Source organism: Doryrhamphus excisus, linkage group LG2 (assembly GCF_037039965.1).
Source record: "Doryrhamphus excisus strain RoL-2023G ecotype Guam linkage group LG2, RoL_Dexc_Guam_v1.1, whole genome shotgun sequence".
Taxonomy (NCBI): Eukaryota; Metazoa; Chordata; class Actinopteri; order Syngnathiformes; family Syngnathidae; genus Doryrhamphus; species Doryrhamphus excisus.
Genome location: NC_136358.1, coordinates 6419841 through 6445100, shown reverse-complemented (window position 1 = coordinate 6445100; position 25260 = coordinate 6419841). Strand labels below are relative to the sequence as shown.

Below are 25260 nucleotides of genomic sequence, written 5' to 3'. Positions count from 1 at the left end.
ATATTATCCAAAGAGCGCGCGAGTGTTCAAAACACAACTTGGCTTTGAAACGATTTTCATTTATAATTATAGCAGCCGGGAATCAATGGGAAGTATCGAGCCTGAAAAACTGTTCTTACCCCCGGGGATCGATTCCATATAATTTCCAGATCAGCTCCGACTAATGGGCTTTCTATTGGCTGGGAGAAGGATGACTCTGCTTCACAGAAGGCACTTTAAAAAGTTGTGTGTGTGGTCGGCCTGCTAAAAAGAGCAAATGCTAACCTCTTGAATTAGCATATTGTGCAATTCGGAAATCTACATTTAGCATCCCAATGCAGTGACTTGCACTTTTGTCTCGCTGCTGCCCGACTGGGACTAAATACGAAGCTGAAATAATTGTTCCCATTAGATACAAGATAAATCCAATTCATCCATTCCAGACACCCAAACATATTACACAAAACACCTTTAATATAGAATTATTTGTGGCCCATCACTGTTTTTATGGGCATGTGGCACATTCTAAAAATATCATTTAATAAGAAAACTTTAAAAAAAAGAAAAATCAGAAGTAATTTTACAAGAATAAAGGCAAAATATTAATGTTATAATGTCATTTTGTAATTTTAGTAGCATAAAGTTGAAATATGAAAAATATTTTTTTAAAGTCGTAATATAAAAAAATGTTACAAAAATAATATTAAAAATAATAATAATGCAAAAATATTGTGGGAATAAAGTTATAAATATGAAAAGAAAAAATTACAACGAAATAGTTCAAATACGGTATTTGGAAAATAATTTTTTTAAAAACAGCAAAAATGGGGTAAAAAAAAGCTGTATTTTTACAAAAATAAAGTAAAAAAAAAAAAATATTAAGAAAAAAGTCAATTCTAATAAGAAAAAAAGGCCCGATTTTACAAGCACAAACATGTAATATTATGTGTAAAATTTATTTCAATTTAGTTTAAATATTTAAAAAAATATTACAAACAAAACTAAATAAAGTTGTCATTTTTTGAAAATTAGGTTGAGGAAAAAGTCAAAATATGATGGTAATAAAGTCATATGGTTATGAGGGAAAAAAATATTTAAGATATAAGCTGAAATATTTTGAAAATTAATAAAAAACAGCAAAAAAATTCATACTAACAGTTCACCTACATAACAAAGCTGTATATACAACTTCTTATCATATCTACTGTACATGTGTTTACAAAATATCAAAGTGGCCCTTGGAAAACAACACCAAATGTAGAGAAATGACAAATAAAAGGGATACTTAAAGATTTAATGTCATGTTTACCTTGCTTAAAAACTAATGTTGTAAAGATGGCCGCGAGGCATTGGCGATGGAGGAGAGCTCCACCTTCGTATGAGTTATTTCTTGAATTCAGTCGTGTTTCTCATTTTCGTTGCATCATTTTGCAGCCATGATCAATAAAAAAAGTAGAGCCTTTGGTATAACGGAGGGACTAAATCATGGGACATTTTTTAAAAACAAATTCATGTTTATTAAGTGAATAAATGAACAGCAATGTCTGTAATTATTATGGACATCAACATAAATAAAAAGTATATTCTCTACTATTTAAAACTGAGAGGGCTTGCCAATGATCCGCTGCAATTGCCTCTTTGCTTCGCATGGAGGGAACTTACTCATCTCGTAGTAACGTGGGGCAATTTTCAGCAGCCTTGAAAAAAAAACAATGTCATCGTTAATCCTGATGTAACAGTTGTTACAGAAAAATGTCATTATAAGTTTTTTTTAGCATGAATCAATCGTCTTTTTTACATGAGGTTATTGTGTTTATAGTGGCATGTCAAATATCCATGTCAATATTCCACTTTGGATGCGAGATTTGTGACGAGGCCACACTTTCTGATCGGTGAGAACAAATGTACAATAAATGTAAAATAAATTCACAAACTATTATGTGATGTAATTTCCAGGAAATTTCCCCCACTCTAAGAATAAATGTACAAAATTAATATAAAACAAGGGCTGTCAAAAATAATGCGGTAACTAATTAATTTCATTAATTACATTAAATCTTTGAGTGTAATTAACGCGCACAATGAGCACCAGACCAAGCATGGCTCTCTGTTATGACGGAAGACGGAAGCACAGTGGAGCATCCCCACACAGTCACACAGTCAGACGTTCCTCTTTTAGCTTCACTCTGACCTGAACACATCAACAGCAGTACATTTCCAACACCATATACTGCGTGTACCTGCAACTCACACATACTCTAGTCCCTTCATCCTGGGAACAATACTTCATCACTGTCATTACAAGAACGCGAGATGCATTCAGGAACGCCCCGAAGATCACAAAAAGCGCTTTACACAGCATGTGTGTCTGTGTAAATAAATGGGAAAATAAAGAAAAACATGAAGTGAATATTCTTATCACTCACTTCATAGCTCTTAATACGAACATACAATTTCCTGCATTTAAGTATGCAGGAAAATACACTGAAAACAAGTACATTTAATTTAAATTACGTGATGTCTTTGAACAGAACCCCAATTACGCATTCAGTGTGATTCAAATGTTCTGCTACTATTACAGAGCCTAGAATTAGACAAATGGACTTTTAGACTTGTGTGGTATTGTTTAGATTCATTTGGAGCTACATATATACAAATATATAGTATGTCCCGTCATTTTCTGTTCATTAAATATGGTAAAAATGGGCCTATTTCAGACATATTCATTCATTTTCTACCGCTTTTTCCTCACGAGGGTCGCGGGGGGTGCTGGAGCCTATCCCAGCTGTCTTTGGGCGAGAGGCGGGGTACACCCTGGACTGGTCGGCAGCCAATCACAGGGCACATATAGACAAACAACCATTCACACTAGCATGTTTTTGGAATGTGGGACCCGGAGTACCGGAGTACCCGGAGAAAACCCACGCGTGCACGGGGAGAACATGCAAACCACACAGAGATGCCCGAGGGTGGAATTGAACCCTGGTCTCCTAGCTGTGAGGTCTGCGCACTAACCAGTAGACCGCCGTGCCGCCCAGACATATTCATGATTAATCAATTTTAAAACGGTGATTAATCGTATTAAAATTTGTAATCATTTGACAGCCCTAGCAAAAACGTAACATAAAAATGAAACTAGCGGAACTAAAACGTTAAAACTTACTATAGTAGAACATTAGCAACAACCTAACTGGTTTGAACACTAATGTAATACTATATGATTCATGTGACCAAATTTCAACCCATACATATGGTATTAGTTAATTACTTATGGAATTCATGTAACTAAAACGTAACAAAAAGGGTAACTGCACTGAACTTCCTGAATTATGATTCGACTCACCACTCGGGTTCGACGTGGGTGCAGGTGCGGATGTAGTTCTTGGCGGTGAGTACAAACTCGCTGTAGAGGACCCACTCTGGTTTCCGGCCCAGCACTGTGGAGGGGTGGAGCTGTACCACCTGGTTGTCCATCACGGTCAGGTAATGACCTGTGCGCTCCAAATGAGCGACCTGTGGAAATAATATGGAGATGTTTGATTCTCAAACTGTGGCACGAGTACCAGCGGTGGTATGCAGGCTCTATCTAGTGATGTGTATGAAATCCAAATAAAATTAGATCAGAGATATATAATTCTGCAAGTACAAACAGTTTGTCTTTTTGTGATTTTTGTCTGAGCAAATGAAAGATGAAATGCCATCATGGAGAGTTGGGAAATGTTCCACTCTGTTGTAGACATGCAACAGAAAGACACACAGCAATCTTCTTCTTTGAAGGCTGCTATGACACAAGAGCGTTTACATTGATGAAGTGGGGGGGTCAGTCACTGTTGATGCACTACATAGCTGAATGCTCATAAAACTTCATGTAAAAAAAAAAATCACACACATATACATTGGTTTATTATGAGTTATCTTTCCCATGTGCTGGCCAGGACGCTTAGCCAATACACCAATGGAAGGTTTCCTGAGATTGGGACCCCCATCCAAAGTGGACCTATCATGAAGAAGGACTCTTTTTTTAATATCAGAGACCATTTGGACCTGCCAATGTCTCGGTTGGTGGGCTGATCATTCTGGGCAGTGCTGGCACTGCATTCGCATGTATCTACTGCTTTTTAATATTAAAGTGTTAAATGTGGTGAATGGACACTTCCAACAAAGACATTTATGAATAATGCCAATGCTTTTGTGCAAACTGAGGTTAGCGTAGTAAAACATAAAAATAACCTTTACGGTTTTGAATGTCAGAAACATGAATTTTCCAAAAAATGTTGGTCACATTCCGAATTGTGGCAATTCAGCCACGTTCGGCTTCCGCGTGGGTCGATTTGATTGACTTACACTTTTTGAAAAATAATAACGTGCAATGTACAACATGATTCATTCATTCATTTTCTACCGCTTATCCTCACGGGGGTGCTGGAGCCTATCCCAACTGGTCGCCAGCCAATCATAGGGCACATATAGACAAACAACCATTCACACTCACATTCATACCTATGGACAATTTGGAGTCGCCAATTAACCTAGCATGTTTTTGGAATGTGGGAGGAAACCGGAGTACCCGGAGAACATGCAAACTCCACACAGAGATGGCTGAGGGTGTGGAATTGAACCCTGGCGTACAACATGATGATAAAGCTAAATATATGGTGTAAAATCCCGACCTGCATGAAGAACCCGGTGACGAGCATTCGGCGGATATTGGTGTAGTACTCTCTGCAGTTGTGTGCGCAGCTCCGTCGAGGCAACCCCAAGCGATCCATGATGCGGCATAGCTGAAGCCGTACGTTGTCAGCCGACATCAGCGAGCGGTAGCTAACAAAATTATCGTAGCACCACTGGGAGGACTCGTGGTCTGTGTAGGAAAATGATCGAGAGTTAAAAATCCAGACGTGGTGATGAGACATTTGCACTCAAGGCGGTCCCACTTGCTTTGTTTAAAGGCGTGGTAGACGTTAAGAAGAGTGAGGTGGTCTCCATCGGCGTGTGCAAAGCGCATCTTGGCCTCGTCGGACACCCTCTTGGCCTCGGTGGGTCGGATGAAGCACTGCGGGACTAGACAAGGTCGGTATGGGCCCACAGGGAGAAGTTAACCCCACAGACTGATGCTAATGTCGGGAAAGAAGAGGAGGGTTGGGGAAGAAGCGACTCTTCTACCTCGGAGCTGCTTAACTGCAACTTCTCGATTGTAACGCGTGGCGTTTACACCACTAATGAACTCAGCAGAAAGCCGCCGTTCGGAAACACCTGCTCTTGAAATTGAAATCCATTTCTCCCCCCCTGCTCTCACAGGCTCCTCATGCTTCGGAGGCAAAAAGATTCATCCGAATGAGCAGCATTCTGCTTTGGCAAGCCTAAAATGCAATTACCGCTGTAGCACAACCCACTGCTGTTCCAGATACTCGACTTTTGAAAAAGTTTTCACCAATAATAGCTGACTTTTGCTGCTTGACTATGTGCACATGACACTTACTAGTGTTTTTGTTTGCGGCAAGAATAGACTACCCTCTTACCTGACAACATGGCGGTGATGGAGAGCGCCTCGTCAGAGCAGTCAAATTCACAGCTGGCAACCACCATCTTGGCCAGCTGAGGGTCCAGCGGGAACTCGGCCATTGTGGCGCCCAACTCTGTCAGGTCGCCTTCGTCGTTAAGCGCCGCCAGGTAGTTGAGCAGCTCCAGGGCTCGCATCAGGGTCTCTGGAGCTGCAAAGGACGCAATAGCAAGAACTTGATGTTGAGGTTACTGTTCATTGTTTGGATCAGAGAAAAATGCTGTTTTTAAGCGCATACTGCAACCATTCATCAATGATCCTCCACACTTCATGTCGACAACCCCTCACACTGGATGACATTTTGAAGATCCAGTTGCCGTATCACGTTTGTAACAAAAGGGCAACAAACTAACATGCTAGGTGCGGTAATGCACCTCAAAGCTGGTTGCCACTCGACTGCCACCACTCGCATGAAGAAGAAAACACAACACCACCATGCAGACATGTCCGTCGTGTGCCATAGTGAGGTTAGTTTCACAATGGATGTTGGATATTGGGCTCCAGCAATATTTCCCCCTCACTGTGCATGGACTGCTGTGTTATTTAAACTAGGGATCATCAATAAATTACTATTGCCTTGAAGACAGTTACAAAAGCCAAACAATATTGTTGGCTATGCTGTGTAATAAAAACGTACATTCAGTAACACTTATTTGCATTATTTGTAATGCTTTGAAGAAGTATTGTGATCACCATATTCAATTGCACAAATTCATATTCGTGACAAAAGCAGCTTCTTCTTTCTCTTTGGGCTTTTCCCTTCAGGGGTCGCCACAGCAAATCAATCTCCTCCATCCAACCTTGTCTTCTGCATCTGTCTCTCTCACACTAACTACCCTCCTTCACTACATCCATGAACCTCCTCTTTGGTCTTCCTCTACATTCCTCAACATGGCTGGTCTCACCACAAAAGGTTCCTATTTAAATAAGAAAATAAAAGTATTGGTTCTGGATTGTGGATTCTGGATCGGCAAGACAACAAAAAAATCGTATGCAAAACCAAAAAATATTGATCGGGACATCTGTACATCTGTAAAAATATGGACACACATTTAATTTTTTTTAAACTTCACTCGTGTGAGTATTTTTGGCGGCGGGCAAAAAATGACTACGGTTCCTTTAGCAAGGTTTTTGCTTTTATAAAGTGATGATTCTCAACAATCTTTGTCATTCTCTTAACATTCAAGCAAAAGCTAGAGTATTTTATATCCACACAACACCACCACATTTCACAAGTGGAACCCGGAAGAGACTGCAGCTGTGGAATGGGTAGATTACGTGTTTCCTGGGTTGTTTTGCTTTAGTTGATCATGATCATTCTTGACTGTCCTATGCCTCGTTAAGGTGATGTTTTGTACAGACAAAAGGCGGTGTTGTACTTTACTGTACTTTTACTCTGCTTGTATATATATATATATATATATACCACCCTGGGCCATGTCTATGTGGAGTTTGCATGTTCTCCCCGTGCATGCGTGGGTTTTCTCCGAGTACTCCAGTTTTCCAAACTCCAAATTGGACTCCATATTGTCCATAGGTATGACTGTGAGTGGGAATGGTTGTTTATGGTTGTCTATTTGTGTCCTGTGATTGGCTGGCAACTGGTCCAGGGTGTACCCCTGGGATAGGCTCCAGCACCCCGGCGACCCTTGTGAGGATAAGCGGTAGAAATTGAATGAATAAATAAATATATATATATATATATATATATATACACACACACACACACAAATAATACTGCGGTCACTTTATATCCAGTGATGCCATTGAGGTCAGCGAAAAGGGCCGGTTCCTTGCCATTTTCCAAACAGTTCCACAGGCCAGATGAAATTACAGCAGGCTGGAGTTTGACACACATGACGTATGGCAAAAATGCTAGTCAAAAGTCCTCTACATGACAGACAATGCCGCTGTCTTGATTGTGATCTGTGTCGTCTTAATCAATATAAACGCAGTTACAAGCACGGCCGTTTGATGTGCAGATATTAAATCCCGGGTCTGTCTCACTCGGGAGCCGGCGACGAGATAAAACGATCTCGGCAGATATCAAACGCAGCTGCACCATCGGGAGAATTTTTTTTTTTCTGAGCGTTTTTTTTGATGAGCGCTCTGAATCACGCTAGAATTAGGCCAAACAGATTCCCCCCAGGAGAGAGTGTTACTACATCTTCCCGAGGAGACCCCCCTCCCTCCCCCATAATATACTTTTCATCTCACCTCTGAGATGAAACCCCCACCACCACCACCTCCTCCCACTCGTGGCGCCATTTTGAGAATGAAATTGGTTACATCAATAGCGGCGCTATCACCTTGGCTATTGCCTCCTCCTTTATATTCCTCCAGTGACTGACCTCCAGCATCCAGCCAGCCCCCGCGTTCCTCACAAAATGTAAGCGTCAACATATCGGATCGGCCTTGTCTGGGGTGGGGAGGGAGAGACGGGGGGTTTATTTATTTGATCCACTGGTGGCATGGGATGCTGCTACCTAACAAGAAAGCTACCAACGCTTTGGACAGACTTCTTTATAATATCTAGTCGCATCCGATCGATTTTTACGCACCTGCCTCCTGAATAAATGGGCCGGGCAGGGATGTGTCTTTTACAGCTTTCTTTCCCACTCTTTTTGTTTGGCCCTTCTTTGCGACGAGGGATAAGAAATCAGTGGACTTGACTCTGCGGATGAAGCTTTCATTCGCCTTATGACATTTCCAAAGAGGTAGCAGGTTTAATGTACCTTTTAGCCTTTGGGCCCATTGATTTAGCCCTATATTAGATTCCTGCGTGGTTCAGGCAGTCAATACTCGCTTTCTGATGAGCCACAGATTGCATTTCCACGCCGCTTCATCACGCTACTTCAGGTTCAACAGCCGTTTGTGCAGTAAGAAGCAGCCCAAAACAATGTGCCGCCAATCGATATTTGTTACCCATTTTTAAACAATGGTTGTGGAATTACATTCTCCAAATCACGCTGGAGGCTAATTTTCAACTGCCCACTGGGAGCCAAAGGCAACGCTTGTAACCGTGTTGATATCGATTAAGACCACAGCGATCACAGTCAAGAGAGTGGCATTGTATCATGTTAAATCAAATGTGAACACACATGGTAAAGGGTCCCCCCTTTATTCATTCATTTCGTTTCTACCGCTTTTCCTCACAAGGGTCGCGGGGGTGCTGGAGCCTATCCCAGCTGTCTTTGGGCGAGAGGCGGGGTACACCCTGGACTGGTTGCCAGCCAATCACAGGGTCCTCCCCTTTACTGTAGGACTATTTGCTTACCTGGCGGGTCCATGAAGTCAAAATGTACCAGGTCATCAACACCCAGCTTTTTTAGCTGCAGCACCACCAAGCCCAGATTGGACCTGAGAATCTCTGGATAGGTGTTGTCCTGAAGGAACAACAGATAGCTTGTAAAAGTGGTCCAGTAGACCTCTGCCTGTTTGAGGTTTGGCGTTCGTGACCCTGCATATTTGTGGATTCAATGGGTGTTAAATTGTGAATAATTACTGTATTTTTTCTGGTAGCTTCAATAGAAACTGATTTGATGCCACTATCTGTAAGCAGGGCTGTCTAGGGGCCACATGAAAAGTAAAAAAACAGCAACATGTGTGAGTTGGAGATAAATACAGTATATGGTGTTGGAATTGGACTGCTGTACTGTATGCTTTGACAAACAAGATGTTATGCAAGCACAATACCAATAAAATCTACTAAACACTTGTAGTAGTTTCTTAAGATGGATGTAAAAATGAATATAAATATGTCAGGTTCTGACTAAAATGCTGTAATGACTGTGATGCAGCAATTATGTGAGACATCTATGTGAAAAGAAGCTAAAAATGGTTGTTCTGACCTGCATTTCTGTCTTGTAAGTCTTTTCTGTGTACAGCCGGAAGCACTTCCCCAGACGCGTGCGTCCAGCTCGACCTGCCCTCTGCTGGGCTGACGCTTTGCTGATGGCCGACACCAGAAGCGACTCCACTCGGATGCGAGGGTTGTACATCTGATGAAGCATACGAAACATTACAAACTTGCACGTTTTAGCAATTCCCAGGTCGGTGGCAAACAGAAAAAGGGCCATGAATGACACAAAAATGCTAACCTTTTGCTTGACGAATCCTGGATCAATTACAAAGACAATGCCATCTATGGTGAGTGATGTCTCGGCGATGTTTGTTGACACCACAACCTGTTAAAAAAACAAACAAATAAATAAAAATTATACATTTCAATGTTTAAGACTGGTGTAAAAAATCTTTAAAAGTAACTTATGTTTGCAGTTGAGTGGTTAGCACGCAGGCCTCACAGCTAGGAGACCTGAGTTTGATTCCACCTTCAGCCATTTCTGTGTGGAGTTTGCATGTTCTACCGGTGCATGCGTGGGTTTTCTCCGGGTACTCCGGTTTCCTCCCACATTCCAAAAACATGCTAGGTTAATTGGTGACTCCAAATTGTCCATAGGTATAAATGTGAGTGTGAATGGTTGTTTGTCTATATGTGCCCTGTGATTGGCTGGCGACCAGTCCAGGGTGTACCCCGCCTCTCGCCTGAAGACAGCTGGGATAGGCTCCATCATGTGAGGGTAAGCGGTAGAACAGAGGTAGGGAACCTATGGCTTGGGAGCCAGGTAGGGCTCTTTTGATGACTGTATCTGGCTCTCAAACATTTCTTACCACAATAAAAATGTATTTTTGCTAACATTTTAAAGTAAACCATCACAGAAATGATGATAATATTAAAAATCAACTACTCGTTTATGCATTTTAATTCGTCCATCTATTTTCGGCCGACCATATCCATCTTTCCTGATATTTTCCAGGTCAAACACCAAAACTCGATTATTACTGGGTAATGCGGTAGTCTACCTCGGTCATTGAGATGTCAACATGTAAATATAAACTTTTCTCCTTTAGTCAAATAGTCACCTAGCTAAAGCTGCAGAACCAAGCCTTCTGGCAAAGATGGCCAAAAGAATGAAATACGTCTATGGAGTATGGTGCAAAACTATGCAGCAGCAGAAGTTGTATTAATGGCAACAAGTATTTGATTTATTATTAGACACTGCGCTGCTCACGAAAGTGTGCTGGCCACACCCCATTGGCGTGGGGTAGTGTGCCTGGTCTACACAATTAGAGCCCATTATATCTAAAACTGTTGGTCTTTACATAAAAATGCACACATTTTATTGCATTCAATGTTTAAAAAAATGTATATGGCTCTCACAGATACACATTTTAAAATATCTGGCCTTTATGGCTCTCTTAGCCAAAAAGGTTCCCGACCCCTGCGGTAGAAAATGAATGAATGAATGAACTTGTGTTTGCTTTGTATTGATGTATTTATTCATGCTTTATGTATTGTATTGTTTTCAACCAGTGATATGTGACTATTTTCTCATCCAACATGTGTGGATACATTTTTTTCAACCTTTTTGCTTTTTAAAAATTATAAATATTAACTTATTTATTTGATTTAACAACGCTATTTTAGCTAAGTTGTTTTATGGTTTGTATTTTGTACCCTTACGGTACCAAAAATGAATCGAATTGTCACCTTCATGCCGAGGTACATACCGAACCAGGAGGATACCATACTCTTACACCCCTAAAAACTATATAAAAATACTGACACAGCACAAAAACTGCAACTACAAAAATCTGTTGTTATTTCAATGATGCACCATAGCGAGGCTGTCTGTGAAAAATGACAGTTCAATGAGTCATCCCGCCCAATGGGGCATCGTGCTGTCAGCATATACCCAAACAGAGAAAGAGGGGATCACGCGAAACAGCGTCTGCTGCTAGGGTGACTTCTGCTTATATAAGAGTGGAAACACGACCAGCTCATCAAAGCATTCTGTACTGTGACGGCTGACTAATAGTCCACTCAAACTGGCAACCGCCTCTTCAGAGTCATAACTTCATATGCTGGTGGGTGGACGATGAGACCCACATGAATCCAATAAACCTTCTGGGATTATTGAACATATAGAACATGAAAGCAGTGTTTTCATTATGGGTCTTTCTATGATATTTAACTCATTCAATCCCAGCCATCCCTCTCGGTAGCGGGCATTTTTGATGAGTTTGACTGATTTTTCAAGGCGCATGGAATATTGTGTCCAAGAGCTATAAAAACACATCTTTCATCATAAAAAGGAAGTTTGTTACCACCATTTTCTGTTCTTTCTTAATCTTCCGTAGAACATAGGTAAGTTGTAGCAAAATATAAATTCAAAAAAGGGGAGAAAAAGGCTTTTTGTGAAAAGATACATTGTCACTTTGGACAGAAATCTAACCATATACGTATATATATATTTGGCCAAAATGTCTGAACATGCCACAACAAAAACAACCCAAAAATTGGTTATTTTCAAACATTATTTTACAAATATAACACCATCTACTTGTGTACACAGATGCACGCGTACGCTGTATGCTACACGACGAGATGCAATTTCACTTCCTGGTTGTTTCAGAGCATGTATGTCACACTCTAATAAATGCATTCCTGCCACATAGTGGCCGTTTTTTCAGCTTAAAAACTGCCCCAAACATGATCTCTTCTACTGTGGCATTGTATCATCACCTCTATGTGTCTCTCGCGGAAAAAAACATAAAACATGTATAAATACTTCTTTGGGAGAGAGCCGGCGGGTTGAAAATACGTGTTTGGTAGCAAATGAGTTAAAGTAGATTCCCCAAAACGGCCAGCACGCATGTAAACCTTTGACCAGTATTTCTGAAGTTGAGAGTTGTGAAGGACAAACCAATACGACCAGACAGGGCTCTACATTAAAAACAAAAATGACTTGCCCATGGGGAATCCTTAAGGTGAGAACTACTTGTCCGAACTTGCCCCATGTAAAAAATTTGCCTTTTTATAAGTTGTGCACCACAATGAAACATTATTGAATAGACACATTTGTGTACTAGTAAAGTGTTTTTAATCCAGAAAAAAAATGCTCAATGGTCAAACAATAATTAGTGAAGCAAAGGTGAGAAAAATACACAGAGAAATGGAACCGCTAGATTTTCTTATTATTCTTATTGATTGGAGGCTCTTACATGACCATTTTTGCAATAGATCCAAAAATACACACACAGCACCCCTTGTCATATAGAGGATGCTTATCTCATATTTTTGCATCTGTTGTTTTGATTTTTTTTCAAACGACCAAGTGCTCTCTATCAGTTGTAACAGGATGCATGAGTGCTTCAAGATTGGATTAAAAATGGCTAAACCCATGAGGTTGTCTCCGGGACACCAGCAGATGCCACACATGACACCTTCTCCCATTTCATGATCATACAGTCGGCTTCATTGACCGCATTGATTCTGAAGGATTATCTCAGGCCGGGCCCATTACACAGAGAACGCTTCCAGTTTGCTGGTGCGCAGGATAATCCGGGGCCTTGCTTCATCAGTAATATCATTAAAGAGTGTTATTTCTGGGTTATTACCTGCACAGTGGCCATCTCTCACATTTTGGGCGCTTTGTTGACACAGATTGAAGCTAAAGTAGAGTTGATGAAGATACATCTATCGGATATACCGCAGATGACATTTGAGGGAGTACTTGCAGATAAACTCATCGGAACGCACTTGTCGGGACAAAGTGAGATTAGAATGAGTAAAAAAAACAAGACGATCTGTGGCTTTCCTGGACAAATGGCGACTAAATGACGAGCGAGCGCTTTATGTTAATCGAGGGCTGCCTAATGCAGTCGTTAGCATGCACAGCGGCGGGCGTGACAAGCCTTAATTCTTTTTCATGACTTCCTCTCGGCGAGGCTCCAGTGACATCTTCGCATTTTTCACTCGACGTGAGGCCCCTCGGAAGGAGTGAAGCTAACTCCTCGGTTTGACGTTTTTCCCTGTATCGGTTGCCACGTTCTTGTCGACTCTAAAACAGCAAACACTGTGAACAATGTTTGATCTTATCCCAAGTAATCAAACCAGCTAAGCATGAGCGTCTTAAGCCAGCGTTGACACACTCAAACAGAAAGCAAATTACAGTCTTTGATCAAAAAAAAAAAACTTGCATTTCTGTTCCAGAAATTTTGCCGCGGCGAGTCTGACAGCCCCGTAAATATTTCCCCCTGCTAACATGTCAGCTCAGTCCGCCTCAATTAGAGGGGTTGCGGCAATGAGTCATCCATCACCACCCGTCTCCCGATCAGACGCCAAGAGGGGAGACGGAGGAGGGGGGGGGGGGATGTTTGCTCAGTTCGCCGGCAGTGATGATGTTCTGATATATTCTGTCAGATGCCGGGCCAACACCACCACCACCGCCGCCATGTTGTCGAGATATTGGCCAAATGAAAACGGGTGGCATTGGGGTGTGATGACGATGGAGTTCCTGGGATAGTTCACATAAAAATACCCTGTTGTTGCTGATCTTTACCTCAGATCCAGGATAGCCCTCAAACTAAGAAAAAAATATCTTATCGCCATTATTTTAACAGATTAAGCCACAGTTGTACATTTCGGGTAAAGGTAAAGCCGTGTCCAGGTAAAGATTTGTATCAATACCAAACTAAAAGCACAAACATTTAAAATCTCCGTCCTCTTCAGAATTGCTTTCCCCGTTTAGAGGGTGCCTGATTTCTCAATGTGTTGCAGTACTCGAGATCAGTCTTGGTCAACATATAGAGGACCTTGTTCTCACATTCAGTCTTGTCATGGACTCAGACATCACTTTCAAGAACAGTCTTGCTCATCTTCTGCTTAGTTTTCCATGTTGAGGTAGTACTTGTGGACAGTACTATTGTACTACTGTACTATTGGACTACACCCTGGACTATTGTACTATTGACATAGTACTCAAGATCAGTCTTGATCACCTCCAACATCTGAAACACCATGATCTCTGCAGAAACGGCAATGCTTAGTTCCCTCTACTTCTATTTTACTTTTATATTTTTTCAGTGGTTTTGTATAACTAATGATCAGTCTTCAAAACCTTGAATTGTTGTATCACTTCAGTGTCAAGATCGGTCTTGTCTTCGACTCAAACATTGGGGAGGTAACCAGTTATCCATCCATGCATCTATTTTCTGTACTGCTTGTCCTCACTATAGTTGCAGGTCTCGAAGGCAGCCTGTCGGGCGGTGGAAGGAAGGGTACACTCTGGAACAGCCAATGGCAGGACACAAGTTGGTCGTGGTCTTGACTTATCTCAGTTTTGACTAAGTTTCTCCCATTTCCTCTCATGTTGTAATACTTAGCATTAGATGATGCAGTCGTGGTAAAAAATTATCCTAGAAACCTTAACCTCGGCCTCAAATTTCCTCTGCTTTGCTTTGATTCCTCTGGAAGCCTCAAAGTCTTGGTCTTGATTTGGTGGAAAGAAACCTCAGTCTTGATCCACTTAATTTGCATCGGGAGTGCTTATTTCCAGTCGTGTTGTAGTACTCAAGATCACTCTTGGTTAGAAACTGGTCTTCAATATTTGGGGGGGATCTCGGTCTCAGAATCTTAAAACTTAAGCACATTTACTGCAGGGACAGCAGTGCTTAGTTTCAGACATATTCTAGTCTATTCTATCCTAGTCTTGGTCTTATTATTGACTTCTTATTGTGTCAATGGTTTGGTCTTGGCTTGGTTTTTGGTTTGCTCAGAGGATGCAAGGAAGAGATTTGTTTTCCTCATTGAGGGAAAACTTTATTTTCTTTAACGGTCCCAGGATTGGCCTTGTCTTGGCCTCAAAAATAGATTGACTGTGTTATCCTGGAAGCCCTAACCTCGTTTTGGACTCAAATTACCTTGGCCTTTGTCTTGACTCCTCTCAATACTGCAAACTCTTGACTTGGTTTTCAGTGTGCTCAGAGGGTGTGACTAACTCCCATCATTTCCAAATGCTAGCATATGTTGCATATGTGACTCACTTCTGCGTTGAAAGCCCACAGAGCGAGGGAGGCAGGTTGTGCTTACCTTCCTTCCGATGGCGCCATTCGGTTTCTTTGCAGGGGGCGGCTCGAAGATCCTCTGCTGCTGCAGGGGGGGCAGCATGGAGTACAGCGGGATGATTTTGATATTGCCAGCATCGGGCCCCAGGTCATCTGCCTCTAACCTGATTCGCTTGCAGGCTTCCTCGATTTCCTGCAGGACGTAAAACGACAGTGAATGTATTCACTTTCTGATGGAGGAAATTAAACTGCAGTATGTTTTGCTGAGCTCCCTGTGGCTCTGCTGTCAAACGAAAACATGCAGCATTGTAAAGGGAAATAGGTGATGAGACTGCTGAAAAGTCTAAAACCATTACATGCACTGACAGACTGCACACTCACATCCACTATTTAAAAAAAAAGACCCTTAAATGCCCATATTTGTCTTTCACACCACCTTTTCTTTTGTTTTCCTGTCAACAATCATTCTGTGCTGCTGTTACAAGCGTCACATTTTTACAGCCTGTGCTGTAGCACCACTTGCAGGACTAGAACAGCAATGCACGGCCAAGAAATTAAAGAATGAACTAAATAATAACTAAAATAAACTACAAAGACAAATAAAGGTAATTTAGTAAACCTGCACAATCCAGTGAGATTCACCAGGTGAAACAAAAATAAAATTTAAAGAAATAACAATTGGGTAAGCCACATAATGTACAATTAAATGTAATTAGGTAGACCTGTAATATATTGATATCCACAACTGTAGACATTAAATGAAATAAAACTAAAGCACGCAGACCTCACAGCTAGGAGACCTGAGTTCAATTCCACCTTCGGCCATCTCTGTGTGGAGTTTGCATGTTCTCCCCATGCGTGGGTTTTCCCCGGGTGCTCCGGTTTCCTCCCACATTCCAAAAACATGCTAGGTTAATTGGCGACTCCAAATTGTCCATAGGTCTGAATGTGAGTGTGAATGGTTGTTTGTCTATACGTATGTGCCCTGTGATTGGCTGGCCACCAGTCCAGGGTGTACCCCGCCTCTCACCCGAAGACAGCTGGGATAGGCTCCAGCCCCCCTGCAACCCTCATGAGGATAAGCGGTAGAAAATGAATGAATGAATGAATGAACTAAATTAACTAAAATTGTAATGAATCCATCTACTGAGGTTCACTTGACGCTGTCAAAAATATAAATACTGTACTGAAGAGGTATTAATTTATTCATGTTAATTTTTGCATTATGATCAGTAGTTTTTTTAATGCTTTCTTTATAATAGTGGTACATTTTTTTGTCTTATTTGTGCTCATTTATGTAATGTAATTAAATATATACAAGCCATATAAGTCTTTAACTTTTATAGCACTTCTCCACTTTGAAGTGTTAGCACTGTTAGCACATTTACTGTAACTATTGATGACGCAGCATCATGAGTAACTGCCCAAGGATACTTCAGAGGATCGAACCCACAATGTTCAGGTTGGCAGACAAACACTCATTGCTGTATACATGTTATGGACTCAGTGAGATGTGTTTCTGAACTTGTGACACAGTAAAGTAAGCAAAACATACTGTATATACATATTCTATATCTGAACACTGTGCAGTGCTAACATGTTAAATAGTGCCCCTATGATATTTCCTGGGTCCTTTCTGAGCGTGCAACAATTAACCCCGCCACTTTGTACCTACCCTTGTACATCACATTTGAAGTCAAAGTCCCGCTGATGCCTCTTAATCAAAGCAATGACAAGTGGAAAACACTAAATGGGAATGGATTGCTAAAAATTAGCCGGGGTATTAATAGCCTATCAAGCCCAGGGATGCAGCAGCTGCCGTGGAGGAAAAAAAAAAAACATGGAGCTGTTTGCCAAAAGCGCTGGAAGCAAGCTGGGCTGCCATTCCCGTAGGAATATGTGTGTTGTGTTGTGTTGTGTCCAGCAGCTCTTGAAGCCAAGCTAATCACCAACACTTCTCTTGACTGGGCCACCCTGCTCTGTATTATTATTTATTTTGCTGCTGCTGCTGCTGCTATGTTTTGATGTTAGCAGCTGAAGGGGGAAGCTTAAATATTATCTTTGCTCTACAGCTGTGATTTAGAGGAGGTGCTCCATTTGTCGGCAGAATATCAAGAGAGTGCGCCATCCATCCTCATCCCTTCCAAAAAGAAAGATGATTGCCTTCCAATCATTAGTCCACATCAAAGTTGCTGCGAGGCCGAGGAAGAGGTGAAGACCAGGCTCGGAAGGGGGCACCAAGCCCTGACGCTCTCTCCCAATTAGGAGGTGCTGATAATGAACGGCAGTGAGCTTATGGTTAGACATGAGTGGGGTCAAAATCAAATTACACCGAAATGCAAGAAAAAAAACAAACATCTAAATACGCTAGCTTAGTAATTCAACCAACATTTTCAGGCAAAGACGCCTTGAAAGTAGGACAAAACAAGTTTGAACCATTATGAATGCCTTATAAGACCTCAGTCCAGCGAGCGTCAAAGGATTTTGCATTTGCTTTGGCTTTCTTGCAACACTTTTTGCAACGAGACCACTTATTAAAGTAGAAAAAGACTGGTGTTGATCGTGTAATCTTGCTAGGAGCAGAAATAAACCTACGTAAATGTCCATGAAAATCAATATAAACTTTAAATGTCAAATACCTCCTTAAATTTTCCCCTCATGTTTACCTGTAAGAGAGTACAAAACAGCATCCTGCCAGCTCATTGGTTGGCCAATGAGCGACAGCGCTGAAAAGTTTAACATTTTTAAATTTCCCAAATGGCGTCAGAAGCCAGCGTGTGCACGATGACATGCACAAGCCTGCACTTGCATGAATTTCAGGTATGGCTTCGCTGGACGGTGATTCGCGATAACTGCCCTGTTCTGCAGGTTCCACTGAAAATGAATGAAATCGAAGCAATGACGCTTTCCGTGTGTGGTGGCCATTGGGCTGAGCAAAACATGCACATCTTTTCCAACACTTGACGTGTCGTAAACAAACATGGCATCGATCCTGCAGGACCTCCCCACTGCCTCACACGATAGTCGCACCAAATGTTACAGACGATTTCACAACGAGAGAAAAATCCAACAACCATACTCTGCCAGCCACCCGAAACGCCAACATCACCACGAAGTTGCCTCGAAAGCTCACAAATACGCATGCGCCGCCAAAAAAGCCAGCCGCAAAGAAAGGCCCGGGGTCTGTTCCCATCGCTGCAGCATCCTCCATCATCACTTAAGACGTGGGTCGAACATCGTGTCTTAAGCATTCATGGGAACTGCGACTAACAATGCGATTCTCTCGGTATCATTGAAATTGTGATTGTCACAGGGAGCCGGACTTTCTTATATGGGCATGCCAGGGTACGCCTGCCCTCCTCCCGGCTCTGCTGCACTTTTTTGTGGAAGATTTCACCTTGTTAGCACTGTGTTGAGTTTGTGCAAGTAAGCGGTTGTGTGTGTAGCATTATAGACTGTGCATACAGTTAGCGTCTTTTGTACATGCATGCAAATTACAAGCTCACCGATGTCTGGAATACGGGTAGTCCCGCAAAAAACCTGTAATCACCACATTTCCACTTCTAATGTTGTCCCAAGATTGCCTGCACGTAGTAGACGCGGCACCCTCACATACTTTGACAAAGTGTGTCCAACAGCGAGTGCTCATCATAGGGCAGGCGAGGTGAAAGCAGCGCCCTCACGTCCACCACACCAGTATACCAGCTGTAGACAGTAAGTCAGGGGTCTCCAGCCAGTAGCTCATGAGCTACCAGTAGCCAAAGGGTTAATTAAATTACATTAGATCAGATATTCCTTTATTATCAACTCCTATACTGACAAAATTAGAAAGTCATGGAATTCTGTGCAGGTTATTCTGTGTAGCTGCTCTATAGGAGTCCACCACCCAATATAAATGGCTGAAAATTAGCATTATAAGTACCCTTTAAATACAGACGACAGCGCCTGTCACAGGGAATCTTTTACATGTGTTTTCTTGTTTTTAAACCGAATATGTAGCTTAAGCACAAGTCCAGCTAACTTCCTTGGTGGAGGTCTGGGAATCGATTAGGCGGGTGCGTCCCTATTTTTTCTCCATAAAAGTGTGCCGGCTAAATATAAAAATCAATGTCCTTCTTCTCCAGGGGGGGACAACTTTAAACCGCCAAGTATCGATCCTGCTCGGGTCAATGAAAAGCGGCATGGGCGCGTGCCGCAAACACTTTCTGCTACAAGTGCTTTTGCATTGGCTGCATTAATACAAACAGTACAAATAAAGTTGTTTGCATTTCCAGCATCTGCTTGCAATTATCTGGAAGCATTTGTTGAGCTTTTCTGTATGTGTGTGTGTGTGTGTGCCCACCCAGCTGTAACCAAATTCATAATTCCAAAAGTGAACCTTGCCCTCCATTACACATCAATGAACAATAGTGAGCAGGGAAAAAAATCTAAATGACTTAATTTCAGGGAATCGTGAGGAGGGCAGAATTTGGGTCACTCGTCTCCTCTTTCCATTCTAACAACAACAACTCCCCCTCCCCCCTCTTTCCTCACCTTAAATCCTAAGCTAAGCTATATACAGTATTTTACTATCAACAAAACACATTGTACACATTTAACACAGTTAAATAGACCAAAATGTGACAATGTGATGATGTGTCATAATGGGAGTGGTTTGACACTAGAACAGATGAATTCCCGTTATTTCCAATGGTGAATTCTCGCAAATTTCCTTACCTCTTGTCCGGTGAGGAACAGCAATATGTCCCCTTCGACTTCCTCGAACATGTGGATCTGGATCACAGTGCGTATGGCCGCATCCAGGTAGTCCTGCTTTGGTTCCGGTGTGTAAAAGATCTCCACGGGGTGCATGCGCCCGGGAATGGTAAGGAGAGGGCAGCTGTCAAAGTACAGCTGGAACTTTCCGGCATCCAAGGTGGCACTCATTACAATAACCTGGAGCAGGGATATAGAGGAATGTTAGGATGTTGCCATGTTTCCATAGTACAGTACTTCCAGTGGCCAAATGCAGCCCCCGTAGGAAATAAATTGGGAGCAGCAAAGCATAGTTGTCCATGCAGGTAGTGTTTTTGCACTTGTTGCTTGTATGTTTTTGCAGTAGATCCCAAAGTGATCAACTGTCATTTAGAGCAGAGGTTCTGAAATGGTCTCAAACTCAAGACCCACGTTTTCTAACCATCATTAGGTTTTGACTCACTTGCTCACCCAAATGTATTTTTTTTAAATCAAATCCTCTTCTTAAACATCCATCCATCCATCCATCCGTTTTCTATGCCGCTTATCCTCACTAGTGTCATGGGTATGATAGAACCTATCCCAGCTGACTTTGGGCGAGAGACATTAATACACATAATTATATTGAAGGTGAATTTTTTGCCAAACTCGGAGGCAATGCTCCCCTAGCAATTGCTTATATTGACTAAAGGGCCAGCTAGCTCTGTATATAAATAGATGGATATACCGTAAATTCCAGTGTATAAGCTGCTACTTTTTTTCCTCCAACTTCGAATCCTGCGGCTTAAACAGTGGTGCAGCTAATTCATTCAAACATTCTGACTCACTATGTCATCTTACAAACAACACTAAACTCATCACACAGCAACTTAACACTCAAATGTAGGTAGGAAATGTACCCAATATTATTTTTGTATTTGTCATGATTTTTATTACTCTATTTGTGGTACTTTCGCTGGCTGTCTGCGACCCACACAAAATGTTTGCTTGACCCACTTCGGGATCCTGACCCACCAGTTTAGAATCCCTGGTTTAGAGGATCTCTGACGCGTGTTTTTGCAGTCAGTGCCTAGCAACAGCTTCTGTCATATAGCGCAATGAAGAGAAGTACACAGCACTACAGAGAGAGAGCATCTCATGGCTGCAGCTCAAGTTAAGTCGCATGGGGGAATTCCACCCACAATGCAAACGCCGAGGTATGATGGTAGAGCGGACTGGAAGTGTTTTATGTCCAATTTGAACTATTGGCCCAGGCAGGGCTGTGGTCTACAGAATATATGGTCCTCGGGTTATGAAACAAACAAATTTTGTTTTAATGTATGATTTTATGGCATTATTTATGATTATTTTATCAATTAGGTGAGGTAAAAATGTAAAGGTCATTACATACAAAACATACAAAAAGTCTGCTCCGACTAGTCCTTATCTTTCTGCAAATATGGCGCCCGGAAGACTTTATATGAACAGCGGCAGTCTACGCTGCAAACTTGGCATCACACTCCAAAGCCAGTGACCTACACCAGGATACGACAGTCCTTGGCCCCCCCATGTCGGGTACACACTGTTCCCTCTCGAGCCATTAGATAGAGTGCATTAGGATTCTGATGGGAAGCGCTTTGCCACGTTTTCAATCTCAAACATTCTCTCCCTTGCTCTCTCTTCGCTTTACGCTCGGCGGGACACCATAATTGCTCTTAATCAAGGCAAATTAAACTTCCGAATTCGGCAAGGCGATAGGGTTGAAGGAGATGGAGGGGAAAGGCGGGTGAGGATCATTCCCAATAACTTCCACCGCCAGCAACAATCCATCTGATTCATGACAATTAAAGTATGTTGCAGAGTCAGATTTAGGTCTTTATTTGTAGGAAAGGACAGGGAAATGCGTGTCCAATTACAATTACAATTCTGGCAAAAATGGGAATCACAATTTTCTTTCTTAGAATTGGGACCACAATTCAACAATGTAAAAGTAAATGAATAAATATGGCTTTAAATAAACACTGAATAGCCGCAAGACTCAAGTCAAAACCCGCTCACCCAATAAAGGTGCTTGTTTGTGATGCAGTACAATCAGAACAGTTGACAGATCGCATCCTAGTGTCAATTGGGACCTTTTTATGGCTTTCTTGTGCCGCTCTGGTCGAATTTAAAGGCCAGTAGCAACTGTCAGTAAATGAAGTCAGAATGCAAGACAGGAGATGACAACAAAAGAATCAGGTTACCTTGAGGTCATGTCTTTGGCGGACCACCTGCTTAAGAACCCCCATGAGGATGTCCGTGGCTACCGTGCGTTCGTGAGCCTCATCCAAGATGACCACGCCGTAGCGCTCCAGAAGTGGGTCATTCATGGCCTCCCGGAGCAACATTCCGTCAGTCAAGTACCTGCAAGGACAAGAGGGGGGAAAAAAAGCCTTGGTGGAAGTCTGTCTGAAGAAGCGTTCAGACATCTGTGAGAATGTTCTTACTTGAGGACTGTCTTGCCAGAGGTGCAGTCTTCAAACCGGATGGAGTAGCCTACCTCCTGGCCTAGCATCACATCCATCTCATCAGCCACCCTCCGGGCGACGCTCATGGCTGCCACCCTCCTGGGCTGGGTGCAAGCTACCGCCCTTTTAGGGACCATTTCCACACACCACTGAGGGATCTGATGGACAAAAAACTTGAAATCAACTCTTTCAACGCCCAATCCGCAAAACATATTTATCAATTTTTTTTTTGCGCAAGTGGCAAAAAGCGGTGATGATGCAACTCTCCACTCCTGTATTACTATTTCAGAGCACTTTTAAGCCGTGGCAGAAGTGCATTTGATAAGAGCTTGGCATGGATCATTCCAATGGAAGAATCATACTGATTATGACAAAAACTAGTCTTTTTATTTACCAATGCAACACGGCACAACTTTGACATATTAACACTTCCATTTAAAAAATAAATATGTTGGAGTAACAACTTTCATTTGTGATTACCATAGCTTCATGACATACTGTATCTACTGTATATTGTTGTGACCAGTGGAAACTTAATTTTTTTCCCTTTTTATAATATACAAAGTGTTGATTGATGTCTCAGCACGTTTATTCCGCCAGCAAATATCGTAATATAAGCAGGCTAATGAGCTGAGTACTCAGGCACAACTCCTGTGACATTTACATGAATTATTAACATTTCTATATTGCCTTTTATTAATAGTTCTAGCGTGAACATATCTAGCATATTCCCTCATATGAATATCTATCCCACTTATAGATTGATAATATCATCAGGGAATGATCTTTTTATCTTTTTTCCATGTCCCCTCGGGAACCTCCATCCATCCATTTTCTATGCCGCTCATCCTCATAAGGTTGGTGGGGATATGCTGGGGTATTCCAGCTGACTTTGGGCGAGAGGTGGTGTACACACCAGCCAATCACAAGGCACATATAGACAAACAACGATTCACGCTCACATTCATACCTATGGACAATTTGGAGTAGCCACGTTTTTGCAAAGTGGGAGGAAACCGGAGTACCCGGAGAAAATCAAAACATGCACGGAGAGAAGATGCAAACTCCGCAAAAGGTTGAATGAGTTATCATCCAGGCTACTTTACCTGTGTGGTCTTCCCAGAACCGGTCTCCCCCACCAGGACGAAACACTGGTGATGCATGAGGATGTCGGCGAAGTTCTCTCGGTACTCCCACACAGGGAGATGCAGACGTTTCTTGAGGATTTCGTAGTAACGAGGAGTGTAGGGCAGTTCAGTAAATGGGTTGATCTGCTGTTGAGTGGGCCTGTTGGGTGCCATCATGGCGGACTCCATTGTGGCTCGTCCCCTGTCCCAGTCACGCCTGGAAGACATACAATCATTGTTACACCAACAAAATATTATTAAAAATATGCCCGGACATATGATAGTGTCTGCAAAAAACAGGAGCCTTTTCAGAGCTGGATCCAGGCCAAAAGAGCCAATTCCCTTCAAATAGCCAATATCCTCATCACTTTTTGGCTGTAATACCAAGCCCATTAACCAAAAGTATAGGAAGATCAGGGCTTCATTTCATCAGGAAGATTATATGCTGTTGTCAGAATATTTGGAGGCTTAAACAATTTTTGGAACTCTTCTTGGAAGATATATTTAGCAGTGAAATCTTCAAATACTATAATACATCTATCATTTATTACATGCAGCACCAACTAAATCCCTTCCCTGCCAAGCAAAACTGGCAAAACATCCTGTTTTCTAGCAGTGCCTCTTAATGTACTTTTGAAAACAATACACGCAATTCCATTAAATACGCTCAAACTACCAACAAACATAATCCACATTTATACCAATCACACCAAGATGGTGATATGAACAAATGTTTTGTTAGAGAATAGCAAGCTGTACGTGAGTTCAAATTAAGTTCACCTGTAAAGGTTATACACTAGTATATTTTAATTAATTCTGAAACGTATCTTAAATATCCCTAACTTCTTGTAGTAGTACATTTTTATACTGCAGATATATTGTTTTTGTTGACTTTTCGGTGGGACTTCCGGTGGATGGAATCACATGACACCTCAAGGTGCATCCTATTTATGCTAGGCTTGCTAGCAACCCGTGCTCCACATATACGGTTTATTTAACAACGTTACACATCAAAGCGACCATTAATTAGTTGAGTCATGTTGACTTTGTGCCGCTAAACATCACATTAGCAACACGACACACCTAGCAAAAAACGCTGATGGCGATAGGCTAACGCTAGCAGGCTACATAGCATAACAAGGCGTATTGTTGCTAGGGCTAACATTACAACACCCGGAAGTGCTTACCTCATCATGTTTGTCCTTGGATTGTAAGTGTTGTTTACTTCTTTACTAGCGTGCTCCTTGCATGTTTATTTAAGGTGCGGTGGTGGTACAGGGATGCGGTGGAAAGCGTGGTGATGCTGCACTGCGACCACCCCCTCTCTGCCACAAAGAGAATGCAGAATTTGGAATCCTTGTGGACGTGTCGTAATCGGTGACCAAAGGTCCGCTTTTGAAAAGACATGTCCGGTTTTTATATTTTATTTTGGCCGTTGTTTTTTTTTTTGTCTAGGAGTTGGCAA

The 25260-nt window shown here is 42.0% G+C and overlaps 1 protein-coding gene across 1 annotated transcript; it reads right to left on the bottom strand.

Moving 5' to 3' along the window:
• Nucleotides 1-781: 781 nt before the first annotated feature.
• dhx15 (DEAH (Asp-Glu-Ala-His) box helicase 15) lies at nt 782-25183 on the bottom strand. Its single transcript, XM_058068628.2, has 14 exons — nt 24983-25183; nt 23775-24012; nt 22648-22826; nt 22405-22564; nt 20165-20383; nt 15474-15641; nt 9640-9726; nt 9391-9540; nt 8817-8925; nt 5499-5690; nt 4918-5040; nt 4650-4840; nt 3323-3492; nt 782-1676 (listed from the first exon to the last, which is right to left on the bottom strand). Exons 1-14 carry the CDS (start codon nt 24988-24990, stop codon nt 1574-1576), a joined length of 2097 nt encoding a protein of 698 aa, XP_057924611.2. The 5' UTR covers nt 24991-25183; the 3' UTR covers nt 782-1573.
• Nucleotides 25184-25260: the final 77 nt, after the last annotated feature.